General features: G+C 47.2%; 1 protein-coding gene across 1 annotated transcript; it reads left to right on the top strand.

The window, feature by feature from the left end:
• Positions 1-992: 992 nt before the first annotated feature.
• Positions 993-20,049, top strand: SMAP2 (small ArfGAP2). The gene is made up of 10 exons (XM_076357500.1): positions 993-1,155; positions 14,297-14,430; positions 15,013-15,098; positions 15,956-16,034; positions 16,401-16,487; positions 16,953-17,034; positions 17,557-17,657; positions 17,767-17,932; positions 18,191-18,513; positions 18,923-20,049. Exons 1-10 carry the CDS (start codon positions 1,053-1,055, stop codon positions 19,046-19,048), a joined length of 1,287 nt encoding a protein of 428 aa, XP_076213615.1. The 5' UTR covers positions 993-1,052; the 3' UTR covers positions 19,049-20,049.
• The last annotated feature ends 510 nt before the right edge of the window (positions 20,050-20,559 follow it).

Genomic DNA, 20,559 nt, shown 5'->3' on the forward strand with positions numbered 1-20,559 from the left:
TTACCGTGGGATCCATTTGCCTTTGACCAGTGGTCCCCGCGCGTACCTGGGGGGGTGTGTTGCAGGGTCTGCCCTGCTGCCCTTGGGGCCCCCCTCACTTCTGCAGAGGAGCTGCGGGAGGCTCGGGCCCGCAGTGACCTGGCACCAGGCACAGCCGTGTCCCAGACTGCCGTGACAGCGTGAGAAATGGGGTTAGGAGGAGCCGGGCCCTGCACGGCTCCGGCCCCACGGGCTGCTGCAGGCCAGGGCCCCAGGAGAGCCGTGGGGTGGCCCCGAGCCACGGGCGCCTCCGTGGGGCAGAGATGTGGGGCAGAGCCTGGCCCTGGCAGTGATGGAGGCGCTGAGCAGAGACCTCCTCCTCCTCCCCCTCTGCTTCCTCCAGGGAGCACCCCTCTGCTCAACCCCCAGCCCCCCCGCCAGCCCCCCCGCCCCACAGCCCCCCCTCCATCCCACAGCCAGCCCCCAGCCAGCATCCCTGCACCCCCAGCCAGCACCTCCAGACTCCTCAGCCCCCCCCAAGCCCCCCCCCAGCCCCCTGCACCCCGCAGCACCCCTTCCGCCCCACAGCCATCCCCACCAAGCCCCCCAGCCAGCACCCCTGTACCCCCCCCCAGCCTCCCCAAGCCCCCCAGCCAGCACCCTGCACCCCCACCCAGGCCCCCCAAGCCCCCCAGCCAGCCCCCCTGCACCCCTCAGCCCCCCCAGCCCCGCCCCCCCGGCCCAGCCCCCGCCCCCTCCCCGCCCCCCCGCCGCAGCCCCACGCCCCCAGCTCGGCCCGTCACGTGACCCTGCCCATTCATGCCTCCCCCGCCACCGCCCCGCCTCCTCCGATTGGCTCCCGCGGGCGCTGCCGCGCCGCAGCGAATCAACGGCGAGGGGGAGCGGCGCGAGGGGGGTGGGGGGGTGGGGGGAAAGGCGTTAAAGCGCGCGCGCTGCCGCCTATTGGCTCCTCCCACCCTTCGCCCCGCCCTCGCCGCTGACCGGAAGCAGGAAGCGGCGGTTGCCCGGGACGGCGGCGCCGTGACCCGCGGGCGGGCTGCGCCGGCCGCGCCATGACGGGCAAGTCGGTCCGCGACGTGGACCGGTACCAGGCGGTGCTGGCCAGCCTGCTGGTGGAGGAGGAGAACAAGTACTGCGCCGACTGCCAGGCCAAAGGTACCGGCGGCCTCCCCGCGGGCCGCGCCGGCTGAGGGGGCGGCGGGGCCTGGTGGGGCCGGTGGGCCCGGGCCGGCGCGGTTGTCACCCCCTCGGTGCCGGCGTGTGGCGGAGCGCGGCCCCCCCAGCTCCTCCCCCCCCCCCCCCCCCCCCGCCGCTTGCTGCCGGGGCGGTGGGCTCTCGGGGCCCTCCGGTGTCCCCCCTCCCCGGGGGCCGCTGCGGCGGCGGGAGGAGGAGGGACGCCTCCTCCGGGAGGACGGGCCCGGCTGGGCCTTGGGGGGCGACGGCTCCGCGCTCCAGCCTCCCCCGCCCGGGGTCGCGGGGGCTCGCGGCGGGCAGGGAAAGCTCCGGCTGCGGGCAGGGGCAGCGGCGCCGGCGAAGGCTGCCGCAGCGGGGGCCCGGGCGGTCTGGGGGCTCGTAGCACGGTAGGTGGTTTCCCCTTTGGCTGAGCAGGCGCTTGGTGTTTGAAAAGAAAACCCAGACTTGGCTTCAGCAGGGTTTAGTTCAGCGGTAGTTGCAGCAGGCTGGGCTGGTGGTGCTCCTGTCAGAGAAACCGCTCTGCTCCTGGTGCCTCTCTGACCCCGCTTCTGCGGCTCTGCTGCGCCCGTCAAGCGAGCCGAGTAGAAAACTGCCCCAGATCTGCTTATGGAAACTCATCGGCTTTCTGACTGCGCTGGGCTTGGTCTCAAATGTCGGTGTGAAAAGACTTGATCGGTCGCGTGTGGGGACTGCTCTGCTGGAGAAGTCTTGTATTAAGAGGAACCTGGAAAGCTGGTGTTTCGTAACTTTGGAGGGCATTCCGGCTGAGGAGTAATATCCAGTAAATCAGAGCTGTGAGCGAGCAGCAGATCACGTTTAGAGGATCAGGTAGGAGCAGTATGTGAAGGTGCAGTGTGTAAGGAAAAGGAAGGAATTGTAACCTAGCGCTGGAACCAAGTACCGCTGCAGGAATTTTGTATTTTGTCCTGTGCTTCCTTTTCCACTTAATATTGATTTCAAGGCGTGTTGTGATCCTTACTTTTCTTAGAAAGGAGTGGGGTAGAGAGGAAGTCAGATGTAAATGTCTGAATTCTAGAAGACAAAACAAATGAATAAAACAACTCTTACTTGTTCCGTGGTGATGCAGATGCCTTTCTGTAGCTTGCTACTGTGAAATGCTTGGCTTTCCTGCAGCAAAGGGGTTAAGGTTATGCCCATGCCTACCTAAAATCCTATTTCTCATGACAGTTCCAGGTTACTTGTTTTGATGTGATTATATAGCTTCTCCTGTTCATACTACATCCTGGAAATGCCGTATTCCAGTTAATGATGTATAAAAATCAAAGTGTACAGTTCAGCATTGCCACTAAAGCTGGAAGCTGCTTGTGTCTGGGAAGATAGGTAGGTTGCATCAGTCACGAAGAGCAGACTTCTGTTGTACTGAGTTATCTGGCAAAATAATTATCCACTATACTAATGAGATTCATGGAGGTGTGAGATCTCATTCCTGAGGGCAACATACGGAGTTCGTGGCCACAGGAGGTGTGCATGCAGTAAGCTCCCCAGCCAGGTATCTGATGGGTAGTTGGTGCCAGTCAAAGCATCATATTGGGCTGCATTTCGGTTATTGTGGCTTGATGTGGTGTTCTCCCAGCGTGGCACTGGTGCTGGTTTGCAGCGATGGCAAGGAAGGCCTGGTGTTAGTTCTTACGGCTGCTGAAAGTAACTGCAATGTTCTGCTTTGTGTATGGAAATGAGCCCCAGGTGTACTTGTGCAGAGTAAAGAGCACATTTTATTTGAGATATGGCTTCTTAATAACTAAAACTCCGTGCAGGTCTGCACTAATGAGAGGCCACATGGTATTTGCTAGCTCCAGATGGCTTCCCTCACATTTCCAGTGCTACCTGGAAGAATAGCTGCTTTCCTGTGCAGCTGATTGTTGCTCGGTTTTTACCCGATTGCAAGTCTATGCTAGTTGAGATACATGAAGAATGTACTTGTGTACAGTTTTGTGAACAGTAGTTTGCCAAGGTCGCGGCTGAAATCTGATCACCAACCACTGGCTGGTGGTGGCAGGTGGTGTTTCTTATGCCAGCTCCCTCCTTTGTCAGCTCACATCCAACATATAAGGATTTTTGCATGAGTTTCAACAAAGTTGAAGGCAGAATAAGAACCTGGCAGCTCATACAGCACCTATCGAGACACTTTTACGATAAAACACTGGCTTTTGACCATCTGGTTTTATGCTGAAGTTACTGAATTTTGTAGTGGTTTGTTGCTTGATCTGAGTGTTTCAAAGCTAGCATGACACGCAGGCAGAGACTGTTGAGATGCCACCCACACTTCCATTATGCCTGTTCCCAATGACCTAACTACTTGCTGGGTTTCATTACTGTATTTTTTCCACTTCTATATACAGAACTAAACGAGATCACAGTACCTGTTAGCGTGAGCTGCAGTGCTAGTATGTACCCACTTGATTTCATGCTCTGCAGAAATGCTCAGCGTTAGGGTGAAAGTCTAGTTTTCAGGAACATCAGCTCTCTGACACTGGCTACTGCTTGGGCACCGCACTCTGGGACCAGCGTAGTAAACACGCTCTTGTTTGCTGTGCCATGTTGGTGAACAGCTGGTATCTACCATCTCTTCTGCCCTCATCAAAGTGACTGCTTAGAAAGAAGGTTGTCTTCTGTGTTCTTGTTATTACTTGCTTTCCATCAGGCAGTGCACACAAGTGATTCCTAGTCCAACTTGCATCTTTAAGTGTGATAAGGAGGGAAAACTAGTTTCTCCAATATATTCTCCTTCCCTCATATGTTTGGGATTCAAGTAACCTCCGTGGGGCACATAGCTCTTCAGCAGCTTGTCGGAAGAAAAGCCTTGGGGAGACGGTGATGGCTTCACGTGCTTTCTCTGCATAGCTTTTCTGTAAGAGCTACACATATGAGCCTGAAAGGAGAACTGCAGAAGTGTGAGCCTGGTGGCTTCCCTTTGGCTTCCCTAGACAGCTATTAATATCCTGGGTCTAAGTTGTTGGATGGGGAAAAAAGGACAAGGAAACTGGGAAAGAAAGCTCGGGGTGGCTTTTGCTTCTGCAACAATAAACACTGCAGGGGTAGAGGCTCTTGTTTTGGAGGAAGTTGGAGGAGATATCTCGCCTGCTGCTTCCTCTCTGCATTGCAAACCTTCTGTCCAAAGTAACTGCGGGTAAACTAGGTGATCTGATCAAGAGCGGGTGGACAAGTAGTAGTACATCCTGTGCTGAAGCAGAGCGTTGCTAAACTGCTTTCTGGTGGTGGAGCTTAGGAGTGAAATTTAAGTGTATGTGAGAGGTGTCTTCACTACTTGAACAGAACGGGGCTCGGGAGCTCAGTGGCAGCCTTTTGGGACATAATCTAGCCATGTTAGGCACAGAACAGCAGATTTCCCCTTGCAAGCACTATCAAAGGTTACTCGTCTTGGTGGTTTTCACATGCAGCTCTGAATGCTATCACGATACTAGTGTTAATGATCAAAAGCAATGATCAGGCATGGAGTTCTAGCAGCGCTGCACCACCTGCAGTGGTGCAGCTCTCGTCTCAGGACTGCCCAGCATGGCTAAGGTGGTAGAGTGGCTGTCTTCACTAAAAGCTGGAGTGATGAATTATCATAATCCTCTTTTTGAAGGCCTTTGCTGTATGAGTCGCTTGAACAAAATGCCTTAAAAGAAAAGCTGTTGATGAGTGAGAGTGGGATCTCTTCTACCCATGCACTTCTACCAGTGCGTTTCTCATGGCAAAGGGCCTTCTGAGGGCAGTTGTGTTGCTGTTGCGGTTTCCTGTGTGTGTAAGAGCGTGACTGTCAAGCAGTCTGACTGTATTGAGTATCTGTCAGAAGATACGCTGCTGAACATCAGAATGAGTCTGGAGGCTGAAATTGCAACGTAGACGAAGGAGGGATGTGGTGTAATCTGTGCAAGTTGGACTTGACCCAAGTGTTCAGATGTCTTCCAGTAAATGGAAAATGTCTTGTGTTGAGTACAACTTACATTAACTGGATTCTTCTCTGCATTTCTGACTCTAAAGCTCTGTGGTGAACTTGTGTAACATACAGCTAATTCTATTTGATTCTCTCCTTCTCCCAAACTCTTCCCCTCTGCTCTTCCAGTCCTACCTATCCAACAGGCTCCTTGGATCCAGTTTCATTGACGTCGGAACGGCGGGTTCCTCCACAGGGAGCACCAGTGAGGATTGCTGTATCTGTCCATCAGTTAAGGTTGCCCTGTGCTCCTCCTGGTTTGTCTGACTCTTCCCTTTGTCCCTTGTGTCTTGTCAGAACTGTGGGTTCCATGCCGAAATCAACCCCTTCTTCGAACTTTAGTGGTTAGATGGGAAACTGTTTGTTGCCGAACACAACACAAACCCAGATCTAATTCTTCAAGCAGTTTTTCCTGAAAGAGGGGTAATACTTTGAAAATACCTGTTAAGAGGTGGTTAAATATTGGATGGGAAGCAGGAAGAGCAGGATAAAAACTTGGGGCTAGAGTAGGTGCAGTTAAGGAAGGATGACTTCCAGTGGAAGTGGGGGAGTTAGCTTATTACTGTTGGTTCAGTCCAGCCAAACTAGTATTAATATAAAACATGTTGCTAATATTCAATGAAAATCTGTTGTGACTCAACTCCTTCATCAGCAGACTATTGAATCGCAGCTGAATTTCTTTTTCAGTAAAAGCAATATGAAGAGTAACTTTTTAAATAGCTGCCTAGAGCAACTGCATGTGATGAAGAAAGGATCATTATGGGAAAACTGAGCAGTGGGTAGTGATGCATACTGTTTGCCTGCAGTGGGCTTCAAAAACCAAAGCGGTAGGACTAAAGCTTCTCAGCTTGCCTTAGAAAAATCTTGTATTAGGAGAAAGCTCAGTCTTATGTAATGGAAGCTTGCCAGAGGGGATGCATATGTGCTTGTATACTCATTTTAATTCTTAGCTGCAGTCACGATATTCTGCAGTTATCTTAATGAATGCTACATTTTCTCTTCTGCTTTTGAACTGTTCTACTCTTCTAAAGTCGGGTCTGAAAGGAATAGTCTTGTGCATAAAGCTGTATTAATTTCAAATGTTAATGTTTGAGTGTAAATGTTCAGAAATTAACTTTGTCCATGAGACTGGCTTTATCCCATAGTGATCTTCATCTGAGAAGTCTGAGCAGTGCTGCCATGGCGTAAGACTCTGGCGGGGAGGGAACACAGCTCTGTCTAGCTGTGAGCCTGACCCTATGTTCACCTGCTCGAAGTTGTAACTTCCCGTTCAAGCCACAAGGCAAGGAAAAAAGCATCAGCCTTTCCAGTGGGGACTTAGTCTGGAATTGGTTCATGCTTAGGAGAGTTGTAGGGAGATACCCTTGAAGAAAAGATATGCAGAGCTCTGAGTCATGTACACGGATGTATGTCTCTGCATCTGCCAGAAATAGATAACAAAGATAATCCTCCAAGCAGAGGACATCTCGGCAAACCATGTCAGCTTTAATACCGTTGTTCTTCTGCACCAGCTATATTGACCCACCTGTGAAATGAAGAGCCTGCGTGGTGAGCGGCTGTGTAGCAGAGGGTGTAACTTAAGGGTCCAAAAATGCCATGTGATTCTCAGAGCATAGCTGCAACTTTAGTAAAAGTTTGTTCCTATAGTAACTGCCAGATGAATTACATAAATTCCTGAGCATGTTTGATACCTTGTGTGCCAGCCTCTTCAGAAAATGCCTCTGCAATTTAAAGGTAATTCATCTTTCAAAATGCAAGTAGGTTATCAAAACCAGCTAGAGAATCAAGAATAGGTTTGGTCTCCTTCAGGTTGATCCAGAATAGTGATTGCTTCATGTGTTCCAGGAAATCTAGGACAGAGAAAGTTTGAGCTTTTACGAGAAACTGTCTTAGAGCAAAGCTTCCTCTGGCTGCGAAGGTGGATTTACCTGTGCTACGGTCAGACCTTCGGTGCCTTGTTAAACTGCTTACCTCTATTCTTGGCAAAACATGCCATTCCTTACTGGCCAGGTTATGCCCTTTCCTTATGAATGTCAAGTCCTCTTTGGTAACTTTGGTAGTGAAAAATAGTTCATGTCTAGCTCTAGATATTGAAAAGATTCTCAATCAAGCAAAAAGTGGCCCAGGAGCTGAGACTCCTTCCTCTTTTAGGAGCTATTTTAAGGACTTAGACTTCTACGTATCTCCACAACTCAAATGAGATTGGAAGATAGGGTCTAAAATTTTTAAAATGCAGTGAAGAATTAAAGCTGCGTGAGCAGATGTCTTGTAAGGGATTTGATGGTGGAGAAGTTGAATTTTTATGGTGTAAAATAGTAGTGATAGTGTGAGTTTCCATTCTGCTGCCTTGTTTATATGTGCATTTGGGCACAGGGAAGGTGTTTACCTATTACCTAAGGGTTTTTTGCATTTCATGGAAATTCAGGCCTTGAAATCTGCTGCCTTTACCCTAGCAACTTCTAGGACTGACTTGTGTGTAGTTTCGACTAAAACCTGGTGATTGGACATCTGTTATCTAGTCTCTGGAACACCATGAAATCCTGATCTCCGATATTGACCATCTATATGTTGGGGCTCTTACTATGCTGACCTCCACAGGAAATACGTGGATCATGGAACTTGGCTGATTTTTACATATTTTTAGGCATTGTGGTCATCAGTATTGGTAATGTTAACCAGTCCTCTTGCATGGATTCTTATTATAGCATCTGCTTGAAATTGTTGCTTTCACAGTCTATTCACTGAAGTAATAAACATCACTTTCTTAAACAGCAGGAAGGGCCCACCCTGCTGTTCACAGTATCTGTTTTAATTTCCTCCACCTTGCTCCATCTGCGTTTGTATCATCACAGCACTTCAAAGAACACGATGGTAACAATGGTAAGATGTGCATTGAAGGCTGCTTCTGCAAGCTTACCACTACTCAAAGTTAGATCAAATGCTGCTGTGTAGCTGCCTTCAAGGCCACCGGGGACTCAAATGTTATGCATTTCTGGTAAACTGGAGAAGACTCAAAGCCTGCTCCTGAGGAGACGGAGCCAGCACCAGTCAGCTTGGTCTGACTTGGCCAGTAAGGTACCTGTAGCAAACATGGTTTGGGGAAGGAGAGAGTATACTGGTTGCTGCTAATACAGCCAAGAAGATTTTTTTTAAGGCAAAGCTCCAAGCTGTTGTTGGAAGCAATATTCTCAACGCCTGTAGATGCCTCTGGCTCTTCCTTTTTCCTGCAAAGAGTGGTTAAAGCCTATAATTACTGCAGCAATCTTCTACTGGAAAAAAAAACAAACCCCAAGACAAAGAAAAGCCCTGAAAACAGCCCTTTCCTCTTCCAAAGGATGGCATAAAGTTGAGTTTTTGAACCACTAAACTACTTAACTAGGCATATCCTTATCAAACTCCCTTGCTACAGAGCTTTTTGGCTTTAGCATCCCTGTTTCACTGGGTTCCAATGGCTTCCTGAAGAACTACACAAATAGCTTAGTCTGGTACTAAATCTGAGCATACATGCAAGTGTTAGTGCTCACAAACCTCGGATTCCTGTATCAGGATGCATGCTCAGACCAGTAACTAACTAGCCTGCATTAATAACTAAATAGTGTAGTTTAGAGATCTTGAAGTTGAATTTAACTGTACTTTTTACTCACTAGCAGAGTTTACCTTGTTTCCCCAAACTAATCTGAACATTTGACTGTAGAACAGACATCTACAGTAAAGCACAGAGGAAGTTCTTTTGTAAGACAGCCTTTGTCATAGCTTTTCTATGAGCAGAATGAATTTCAGTAAGTCATTAAGCAATCTCTTTCCAGAATAAGGAAACCACAAGTCAAAGGAAGCTCTTGGATACTTGGCTATTTCCTCATTTGGCTCTGCAAAAAGTAGGGCTTTTCAATTTTGACTCGATGAGAAATTTCCAAGTACTGGTGAAGGCTTGTACAAGAGGATGTGAATGTCGTCTTGCAGGGATTAACCCACTCCGAGGAGAATTTCCCACATCGCTTCCCCTGTGAGTGCTGAGAGGGGATGGTTGTGCGATGCCGTAGTCCAACACATACAGCAGTGTTAGCTGGGATCAATGGGCTGAGCAGGCACATTTCCCTGTTACAGCTGGGCTTTTGCTGGAGTACTTGCAGGCTGGGAGCCTGCGAGTCAAATGATTGTTTGCACTAAGAATATTTCATTAGGCTTTGAATAGCGATGCTCTCTCCTTCCTGCCTATGAAAGCATCTATTTTTTTCCTGACCCCCCTTCTCAAAAGAGCAGTGGCTTTGCAGCCAACTTCTGTTTTATTTTTAAATGCCTTCTGGAGGGTTATTACCGAAGAAACTTGCATGAGTAGCTTGAGCCAAAATCTAATGCCTGAATAAAGGGTGAGGAGTGAGTCCCCTTGGGATTCCTTGATTAAAAACACTCAAGGGTGTGAACTTTCAGCAAGTGACTAAGACATGGTGTGGACTAGCCAGGCTGCGCTGGGGTTTTAAAGGGAATTGGGAGCCTTTTTGGTAAGGGCAGATAATTCAGACAGTCCTTGTAGGCATTAATGATTCTGGCTTAGATGCTAACTTAAGCTGGTATGACCAGCTTGGTATGCGGTGTTTATTTTGACAGGCTGGGATATAAAACAGGCTGTGAAACTGTCTCATGGAAACACTGACTGGGCAGCTGAGTTTCTCGTGCATAGCTTTCTAGTCTCTGCTGCACGGTGGTGCATCCTCGCTTAGGAATACACTCGAGTATTCAGTGCAGCTTTCTAAAATGAAAACTGACTGAGCAATAGATGCTTTTAAGCTCGTGATCTTCCTGCAACCACTGTCAGGCTAGGAATATATCCCAAGGTGGTCTGATCTAGCCTTAATATGGTGCCAGAACTGAGTGTATAGCTGGGCTCTTAAATCTGTTTGGTTAGTATCCCTTTCTTACTCAAAACTGCCACTGTCTTTACTCTCTTGTTCACCTGCAAATGGTTGGCGTTCTCCAGAAAGGATTTGTGCACATATGAGGTGAACAGGGGCACAAGATGCTTAATCACAACTGAACAAGCTATGCCCAGCTCAAGTTGATGCCAAGTAGCTTGCTTACCAAGAATGTTAAAATTAGCCATAATACTGAAACAAAAGTGACTGCAGCATCAGGTTTGCATGTCTGATACTGGTTGGCATTGCAGCAAACTCCGTTTTGCATATGGGAAGTGAGTTTTCATTTAGGCCTTAAGCTCTAAAGCCATCTGGTGGCTGCGAGGATGCCAGCCTCAAGGGAACTATTTTTATAACATTAGTGAGAGTATTCATGCGAGGACCAATTTCTTTCTTGTTTCTTTCTAGTGGTTTAACAAGCTAAATATTTGTTAGCCTTGTCCTAAAACCTTTTGCATATTAGTTTCCATGATTCACTGAACCCAGAGGGTAAAATGCTCCCTGTGGCATGCCGTGCCCTCGTGCAAGCAATTAGCGGTGAGTGTCAGGGTGTGCACAAAGGCTGCAAGGGAAGATAGGGCTCCACGGCAGCTCTAGCAACGCTGATAAACGCTGCTGTGTTGTTCTCTACAGTGACTTACCGATATAAAAACATTTTTCTCTGAAAAATTGTGCCCTTAACTTCTGCTAAGGCGTTTTGCCCCTTCTGTCAATGCTCAGTCACTGTAGCTTCTGTACAGTCTTCAGCTCGGTTTAGTTTTCGGGAAGTTAAATGCTGCAACATGTGACTGAACTCGCATCTGTAAATACCACCTGGGGCTTTCTGCAAGTCAGTCACCTTGAAAATGGCATGTGAAACTGTGGGGAAATGACTGTACAAAGTTCTCCCCAGCCAAATCTTTACTGGGCACTTCCTCGTGTGATTTCTAGTGCGAGCTCCTTTGTCGTGGCCTCAAAAGAGGGAAGTGGGAGGCTTGTTTACATTTGCCTCAAAACCCACCCCCACTTGCCCACAAAACTAAGTGCTTTATAAGAAATGAAATGGTAAAAATGTTGGTTTAGCTTAATGGTTGGGGGCATTAGATAGTAGCAAAGCTGAAGGTCTAGGAAGAGTGTGTGTTTGGGCTGGTGCCTCTGTGTTGCATCTGACCCAACCTCACCTGGACATCTGGGCTTTGGCCCACTGCTTCCTTGGTGGCAGCCTGGTTAGGACGGGCTCTCTTGCTTAGGATACCCTTGCTTTCAGCAAAAGAAACCTTATGTTCCTCACTGTCCAAGGCACCAAATGATAATTTTTAATGAGCATGAAGTTATCTGGAGTTTGACTCAGCTGGACCAATTCCATTTGCCTCACGCTGCTGCTGACAGGCTACTGTTCTGCTCAGCACTGATTATTCAAGCAGCAACTCTTTCCCTGTTGCGTTGCACCTTGCTGTGTCCACCCTTCGCTGTTGAGGCAAGTGGTTCTCTTGTGCAGCTGCTTTTCTTAAAGTAGCTTTTCACTCTCAAGGGTGTAGCCATATCTTGTTCCTCTTTTTTTTATCACAGTGTTGATAGAATACAGGGCTGTGTAACTAGGCTAAAGAAATTACTAGTTATATCCAAAAGCATGGGGTGCTCAGATCTAGAGTTCAAATTCACGTGCCGTGCAGAACTGCGGAGCTGGCTGCAGACTTTGGGCAGCGTTTTGGAGAACTGTCCAGATATTCTGCTTGTGTGGCTCTAGAGTCACCACTGTGTCAGAGAGCAGACTGAACTTCTGGGATCACCATCTTCCTTTTGGCTCTGGACAAAAATGACCCCACATCCCCAAACTTCCCGCATTTCCTCTAGTCTGTAGATCTGAAGCCTTATGGCATTTATGGGCACTGCAAGTACGCCCAAACCCTGGCTGGAATAAGCATCAGTGAAGAGAACTACCCTTGGTTGTATAATATGTGTTTATCACCAAACCAAATGCTAGCTGCTAGGAGGATTTTTGAAAGCCTATGTATTTTTTTTAAATATTCACTGGCATAATGAAGCTGTTTCAGTACTGGGGTCTTCCAGAGCTGGGATCTGTTGAGTTGCAGCAATGGTCAGCTGTTACTCCTGTACTCAGCCCTTGCTGTTTCAGATCCTGTATCGCAAATGAAGTAACACTAAAGCAGGATGGGTATAACAGACTGTTCCACTGAGTCATTCCCGTATGTGGCATTGCAGGGTAGGAGGTTGCAGTGGCTTGAGCTAGCACATGTGACAAACCAGTGAGCTGATTACTACAGCCCTGATGTAGTATGTAGCTGATTATCAATCCTTTTAGTCCTATAAAGGCTAAATATATCTAGGGTTTAAATCTAACCTTGAATCTCATGCTTAATCCTGCCGGCAGTCTCACGTTATAGCCTTCAGGGTGTATCTGGGAGAGAACTCCACAAATAAATCAAATGAAGGATCAGAGTTCCTGGCTTCACCTTGGTGTGCAACAGGCATAACACTGAACAAGTCTTTTATTCCCATGCATTACTTTGTGACTGGCATACTTAGGTGCTGCTAAAAGTATGGGCCCCTGCTTTGATGCATTCAGTCCTAGATTTTGGTAGGTATAATAAAGGAACTGAGGTACAGGCAAGAGTATGCTTCTATTAAGGTCTTCACCAAGAGCTGTTCCTAAGCTGGGAAGTGACTTTGATCAGCTTCGTTAAATCAGTATCATTCTCAAGGGCCGCTCTTCTAGTGAAAAAGCAGAAAGCAATGGCAGGACAGGCCAGAAGACTTAATAAAGACTTTTTAAAAATCATAACATAAACTAGCTGGAATAGGTACTGGAGGTAAGTTAGAGGTTGCATACCTTTGCTCTGGAAGGGACCATGAGCCACTGACTGCATTAGCAGCACCAAATCCCTCAGGATACTCTAGACTTTCCCAGTAAATAGGAATTAAACTGTTAACAACCACCTAGCATATCCAGGAGAGTCAAATACAGTGCTGCTTTTTTTGGGCTTTGAAATTACACTTTCCCCCTCTTCCCCCTCCCACCTCAGTCTCATTAGCTTTGAGGCTTGCTATTTTAACTATGGCAAGAAAAGACAGAATAACTCTTCATCTGCAATGATGCCTGTAATCCCTATAAAAAGGGCTAGTACAGTTTATTGGAGGCTATCGGGTCCCTTACTCAGGATGTGGCTTTGCTGTGGCTGTTTGGCCAGTTACCTGTGGACAGTGATATCCAACTCATGGTGGAAGCTGGCCATGTTAACTGTGCAGCTCGCTAGCAGCTCTAGCCAGATGATTTAGTTTTAAAACCTGCTTGTCTTGCACTGCAGAGGACTACTTCTGAAGCTGGTCTTCCTTCAGCAGGACTGAGGGTTTCGGTGGCCAGGGTCTGTCGGCCCTGGCTGGGAGGGGGGCTGTGAGTGGTGGGAGTGCCTGTGGATCTCTGCCGTCCCCTGGGTAATGTGTTGCCAGGTTTCCTTCAGAGAACTGTTTGCAGTGAGTAAAATTAAGCTTGTTAATCTTTCCCTTGTGTTTTTTTTTTTCCCTGGCATGATCTCCCTTCTGCACCTTGGAGCTCTCCTGCCTGTCTGAAAGCCACATGCAAACCGTGAATCTGATTAGAGCTGTAGAAACTGCGGAGTGAACTGTTAATCGGTCTTGTGCCAGGATCTCAACCTGGGGTTCTGCCCCCAGCTCTACATTTTTGGTGGCCAGAGTACTGGGCTTTGTGCTGCTCCCCTTACTCAGCTGTATCTTCCTGCATAAGACTAACAGAAGATTTTGATGATGCACTCCATATGTCAAATGCTGAGTATTTTATGCTGCTTTTCCTAGAGCACTAGTGGATATTCTGGAGCTGACTCCACTGCAATAAGGTTATCTGAGAAAGATTCTCTCTTGCTAAAGCAGGAACGCAGACTTGTATTGACATGACTGTTACATCAGTTTAAGCAAGAGGAAATTAGGGTTTTGTAGTGTCTTGGGTGGTTTGAATGCCTATTTTTCTTCCCTCCTCCTTTTAGAGTTGTGTTTGTCTTATGCAGAGCTCTCAAAATGGAAGAGTGAGGCAATAAAATACAAGTGCTAAGTACAATAATTGGGAGACAGCCTTTAAACATCCTGCTGATGTCTAACACCAATTTCTAATCTGGATGAAAATGTAAATGCCTCAGTCCCAGTTCACTTGGTACAGTTTCTCAGTTGCTCAAGGCAACTACAGGTTGACTTGATGGTGTGAAACACTTGTGTCTCTTTGCAGGGCCACGATGGGCATCCTGGAATATCGGTGTATTCATCTGTATTCGTTGTGCTGGGATCCACAGGAACCTAGGAGTTCATATATCCAGGGTAAAATCTGTCAATCTCGACCAGTGGACACAAGAACAGATACAGGTAATGCGAGTGAAACATGCACAGTGTTGTTCTGTTGGTGGGGCTTGGTAAGCTTGGAAATAAAGTCTGAATAGGCCAGAGATGTGGGAAGTGAAGCAGGAAGAAGATACCAAACTTGGTTAGACTGGGAGGGAAAATGTCATGATTTCAGGCTTAGCAAACATCAGAGGGTAAAGACAAACACTGCAAGTTTCTGTAAAACTGCCGAAGGCGGCTGTTGGCTGGAGCTGCTGCCTACTTCCTCTCCTTGAGGCTTCCAGAGGACAAGTCCTGGACTTCCAGAGTGACACTAGGTTGCTAATGTGATATTTATCTTGTCTTTGAATAAATATTGTGCTGTGGTGCTTAGGATTGGCTAATTGCATGAGGGGGGGATCATAGCAACTGCGTCAGGGATTCCCAGCTAGTAGGCTTGCACCAAAAGCCTGAGGAGTGGCTTTCAGGTACAGAACAGTCTTCACAAGCCTACATGTGCCTTCTAGTTCACAAGGATTAGACTCTTGCTTGGTAGCCTGGCATGCTAGTATGTCTAAGGGCTTTAATGTCTGAAACAAACGGTTCAAGTATTCTTTTGAATTGCAGTGCATGCAAGAGATGGGAAATGGAAAAGCAAATCGTCTTTATGAAGCCTACCTGCCAGAGAACTTCAGGCGACCTCAAACAGATCAGCACCCTTTCTTCCTTTGTTGCTGAGGAAACATGGAGTCTTTTCATCTTGTTGCTTAGTAGCTGCAGTCCTTGCATAGGAGCCTTAACTTCATGTGCCTGGGCATCAGCTGTAAGAATGAGTTCCTAGCTAGGCACCCTCCAAGCATTGCTTCACCCGCAGGCTGCTTGCTTACAGAATGAAGCAGAAGAAAGCTAAAAGGATTGCTTCTGAGCTATAAGGGTGGAGAACTGGAACACGAATGTTACAACCTGAAGCTATTGCATGAGATGCACTTAGGGTCTGTGGCAAATAGGGTCGACTTTCAAAAGTGTTGAGCATTTAAAATTGTCAGTGGAGACATTAAAAGGTTTAACACTTCTGAAAAATTAAGCTGTAACTTTTACCTTACAGGAGGGTTTCTAGATGCCCAGTGCAACAGGGGTATAGTGATGTGAACCTAAAGAAACACAGGAGCACCTCTCACGTCATTTTTGTCTTAAGCTGGTGGCTGAGGTGCTTTTGTATGCACAGGAGCTATTTCTCTGACCACTGTGTGATTTGTGCTAATGGCATGTATGCTCTTAAGTGATGGTTGAAGTAAATAGACATCAGTGAAGAAAATACACGAGGAATTTAAGCCCTGATTTAATGTACCTTTTATATAGCACTGTTGTGCTTGGAGTAACCCAAGGGCAAAAACTGAGTAGCTGAAGTAGTTGTATCCAACACTAAATTATTTTAAGAAAGTTACCGCTGGAAATGCTCTTTAAACAGTCATTAGTTTAGTTACAGCCTGTACCTTGTATCCACATGTCAAATAATACTACGTAAGTCTTCTATTCTTGAAATCATTTGTCTTTAACAAGCTGCTTGCAGAGCTGTGGAGAGCTTCATTCGGGATAAATATGAAAAGAAGAAATACATGGACCGAAGTATTGACATCAATGCATTTAGGGTTAGTTTCTAATCACTTCTACAGAAGCTTGAATACATATTAAGGTATAAGTGTATGTCTGTCTTATGAGTAAGCAATGACTCTATGAAAATAGATAGTTTAAATGTTTCCTGTATTAGTGACTAATCTCTTCTCCAAGGCTGATTGCACTCAGTCATTCTGTAGAAAGAATTTAAATTGGAGGGGACCTTTGAAGGCCATCCTGTCCAACTCCTTGCTCAAAGCAGGACTAGCTTCAAATATAGGCCTCTAGCTGTATCTTGTGGCTTTTTAGATTAACAGCATCATGTAAAGCTCTGTATGAACTTTCTCTTGGTATGATGACATGACTTTTGACCCTTATGTCAGTGGCTTTTTTCCTTGCAGAAAGAAAAGGATGACAAATGGAAAAGGAGTAATGAGCCAGTATCAGAAAGAAAACTGGAACCTATCATCTTTGAGAAGGTGAAAATGGTAAGACCAAAAGGCATGGTCATGGATCAATTGTAAAAACATCTCTCAAGCAGAACAGAGGTAATCCAGCTTGATATGGAAGCGTTTTTTCTGGCCTCGGTCATAGCAGTGGATGCATTGAGTCACACTAATGGTAGTAGCTTGTTTTCCACTGCTCAACCAGATACTAAGCAGACGTGTTCTGCCTTGCAGTGCAGAGCAGGTGGGAATCCTGCTACTCCCTGCTTAGCTTTCCAGCTTGAGTGGTTACTTTTTTCCTAGTTTAGAGCATGCTTAAATTTGGCAGTGGGTTCCAACATAATGGGACAATAAAACAACTATGTAATACTCTGAAATTCTGTTTGCTTTGGAAGCCCTTATGACCACTGGAAAAAAGATTTTAAGGGTTAATCTCTCATTAAAGCCTCTAAGGTATCAGAGTAAAACCAAAATTTGAACAAGACTTCTGGTGTTCTTTTTCCCTAGCCCCAAAAGAAAGAAGAAACACAGCAGTCTAGAAAAAGTTCTCCTAAATCTACTGAACCAGTAATGGACTTGCTAGGACTTGGTAAGAGCCTTTCCAGCCTTATTGCCCTTGTTACAGTGACCCTATACACCATCTTTGATCCCGTGAATTTGGTGAGCTTTCAGTACTTACTTTTCATGTCAGGTGAACGATAGCTGATAGGAATACTAGAGTATTTTGCTTAAACTACTCCAGTGCAACTCAAGCACAATGCTCAGCACTGCAGCAGAAACAGTTTTCCATGTTTTCCTCTCTGCTGGTGCAGTGGTTGTGCCTGTAGTATTACAGGGGCAGCTATAGTGGTCTCCAGACACCACGTGGCTCCTGGCTGCTCTGAGGTTAATAGGACAGATATGGCGCAGTGCAATTCCTTGGTCCTGAGCCAGCTTCTTCTCAGCACCAGAAGGACAAGCGAAGAGCTGGCAGTATGCGTTGGCTAAAGTAGGTTACAGGTCAGGTCACTGGCTTGAGTGGCATATGTGCAAACTGCTTAATTGGCAAGGAGGCTGCCCCTCAGCCTGAGGCCATCTGTGATGGATGTTCACACAGCTTTGTCTCTCCCAGATGCTCCTGTGACAACCACCATTACAAACGGCAGGCCTAGCAGCTTAGAGAAGGATCTTGATCTTTTCGCATCGGTGGGATCAAACTCTGACTCCAGGAAGGTAAGTAGGGAACATCAGTGCTTGGCAAAGCCTAGTTAGATGCTTGAATGAGATGTGTCTTCCCCTGGTGCTGAATGCAGCTGTGGCACTTGTGCTGTCTCTGTCTCAGGTCACTGGCTCTATGCCAACATCTGGAAGTGCTGGTTCTGTTCCCGAAAACCTGAATCTTTTCCCTGAGCCGGGAGGCAAAGGGGAGGAAGTGGGGAAGAAGCAGCTCTCTAAAGACTCTATCCTCTCCTTGTACGGCTCTCAAACACCTCAGCTGCCTGCGCAAGGTAACACATCTCAGAATAGAGCTGTTGAACGGCAGTACACTAATTCAGAGTGGGTGGGGTGTCCTGACAGCTGACAAGCAAAGATGTGGGAATGTAGGTGGTCCTTCTTGAGAACTGGTGAGTAGCATAATGAGCAGCTTAGTCTGGATGTCGTGGCCAAGTGAATGTTGTGGTAGTCTCTGATTTGAAGGTCGGCATTTCAGCCCCGACAATGAATACAGTGGTTCTTCCCTTCATCGCTTCTCTACCTTTTTCTAGGAGCGATGTTCATGGCCCCAGCTCAGGTGGCATATCCTGCAGCGGCATATACTAGCTTTCCAGGAATAGCCCCCTCCAGCAGCATGATGGGAGGCATGATGGCACCATCAGTGGGAATGATGGCCCAGCCTGGAGCTGCGGGGATGGTGACTCCCATGGCCATACCAGCTGGATATGTGGGTAATGTGCAGACGGCTGTCATTGGTGTCCCCAACGGGATGATGGCTGCACAGCAGGCTGGCTATGTAGCTGGCATGGCAGCAGTTCCCCAGCCCGTCTATGGTGTGCAGCCAGCACAGCAGCTTCAGTGGAACATTGCTCAGGTGAGGTGTGACCTTCTGCTGACCCAAAGGTGGATGGAGGGCAGGGGAGGCACATGCAATTAAACCTAGCCTGTTACCTGAAGACTTCAGTGCTTTTATAGCCCGGCTCCTGGGGTTGGGTGAGGTCTGCTGATACTGCAGGCAAACAGGGATCACAAAGGAGTAACTTGTTCAGAGGTCTCTGCTTGGTGGAGAACAAAAATGAGTGCAACATCAGCTAAAAAGAAAACTTCCTCAGCTTGCTAGATGGGCATACACCTGAGAAGCCAGTGACTTCTGTGCACCATAACTCTTTAGAAGAACTTGCTTAAGCCTGTAATATGTTGGGGAGCAAGAGTTTTGCCTTTGACTGCTGTGGGCTGGCAGTCTCCTTGACATAGCCTTGACTTCTCTCCTCTCCCCTTTGCAGATGACCCAGCAGATGGCTGGGATGAACTTCTATGGAGCTAATGGCATGATGGGATATGGACAGTCAATGGGTGGAGGAGGTGCCCAGGGAAGCAATCAGTCCCTCAGCACTCAGATGTGGAAATGATCCCTTGCGTTGTGACCATTTTTGCCTTCTGTTCTGTTCTTCAAAACTGCTCCATGAGACATTCAGGGTTTTTCTTTCTGGCTGGCTGCCCAGCCTGAACCTCTTTCCATAACCGAGACCCATTTCTGCCTTTTCACTGTCAGACACGGTGAAACCTCGGTGACCAGAACCTGAGCTCCCCTGTATTTAGCACAGTCAATGCACACTTCTGGGGTGGACCCCCTCGTTGCACAAACCTCCACTAATGCTTCTGGGTAGCACTTAATGTCCTGCTGGGTATCTTAGCAGAGGTGTGACTGAGGAACTTGGGAAATCTGTACTTAATACTGCCTGTAATGTCAGGCCTTTTAAGAATCACTTAAACTCTAGTATTAGTAGGGGTTTTGGTTAGCAGAGGGGTGGAAACCTTGTTTGGTGCTGAGGAACTGGATTTTAACCCAAGCCCAGGGGCAAGCAAGCCTTGCTACCTCTTCCCTTGAGCAGAGTTCTCCGGAGCTGAGGCCTCGCTGTGCTTGGCTCGCCAACCCTCATTGGAACCAAAGTCATTTTGAAGACCCCTCTCCCTCCCCCCGTGAGCAAGCAGGATTCTCGCACAGTGTGGGGGCAAGCTGTTTGGAATGTGAAACTTGCACTTCAGAGTGGCTTTTCTGTCCATATGGTATTGATGTATTTAACTTTTAACAATCTAACTGAGAGTTAACTTATCGAGGGCTGAGAGCCCACTGCAAGTTTTCTTACACTTTTAAAATTACTATGACATCCTAATTTATACTTTTTTCATATTTTTTTTTTGTTCCTGTGTAATCCCGGTACCCTTTCCTGGCTAGCTTTTGACATTTTAATCTAGGCATAAAAAGTGGGTGGGTCAGATTTCTTTTCTCATCTTCAGTAGAATACAACTGCTTAAACTCATCAGCGTGAGCAAGAAGTCAGACTTCTGCGGTCTACTTTATCCTGTGTATATGTAAATTCCCAAATAAAATATTGCAGTGAAACCTCAACTGACTTACCTTGTTTTTAAACAGCATAACAGATTGTGTTAAGCACTACTGTCACCGGTGTGAGTTGTTCACTTCAGGTGTGTGGGGATTTGGAGCCTTTCATCCAAATCAGACTAACTCCATCTGCTTTGTAGCAGGGCTGCGTCCCAAATGTCAGGCGAGAATAGCGTTTGCCTGAAAGCTAAGGACTATCACCGTGCAAAGAACCAGGCTCAGCAGAGGCAGAATCAGGTCAGTTGACACTTTTTATATACAAGAGAGACTCTCAGCTTGGGGGTGTGGGTAAAGGCAGCATTCCTGCAGCTGTGGCTGCAGGGAGGACTTAAATTATTAGGACTGCAGCTTTACACTAATGTTCAACAAAACCTGGCCAAGGCCTATTCAAAAGGTAAATTTTACGCTTTTACAAAAAGTGGTAATGGTGAGAATATGCAGGGCTGGGGGGATCTAGGAGTCGCCTAAAGAACAGATATGAAGGCCAGTTTTCCTCAGGCTTGTGGGTGGCTCTGT

The sequence above is a fragment of the Aptenodytes patagonicus genome, chromosome 21 (genome assembly GCF_965638725.1).
Source record: "Aptenodytes patagonicus chromosome 21, bAptPat1.pri.cur, whole genome shotgun sequence".
NCBI lineage: Eukaryota > Metazoa > Chordata > Aves > Sphenisciformes > Spheniscidae > Aptenodytes > Aptenodytes patagonicus.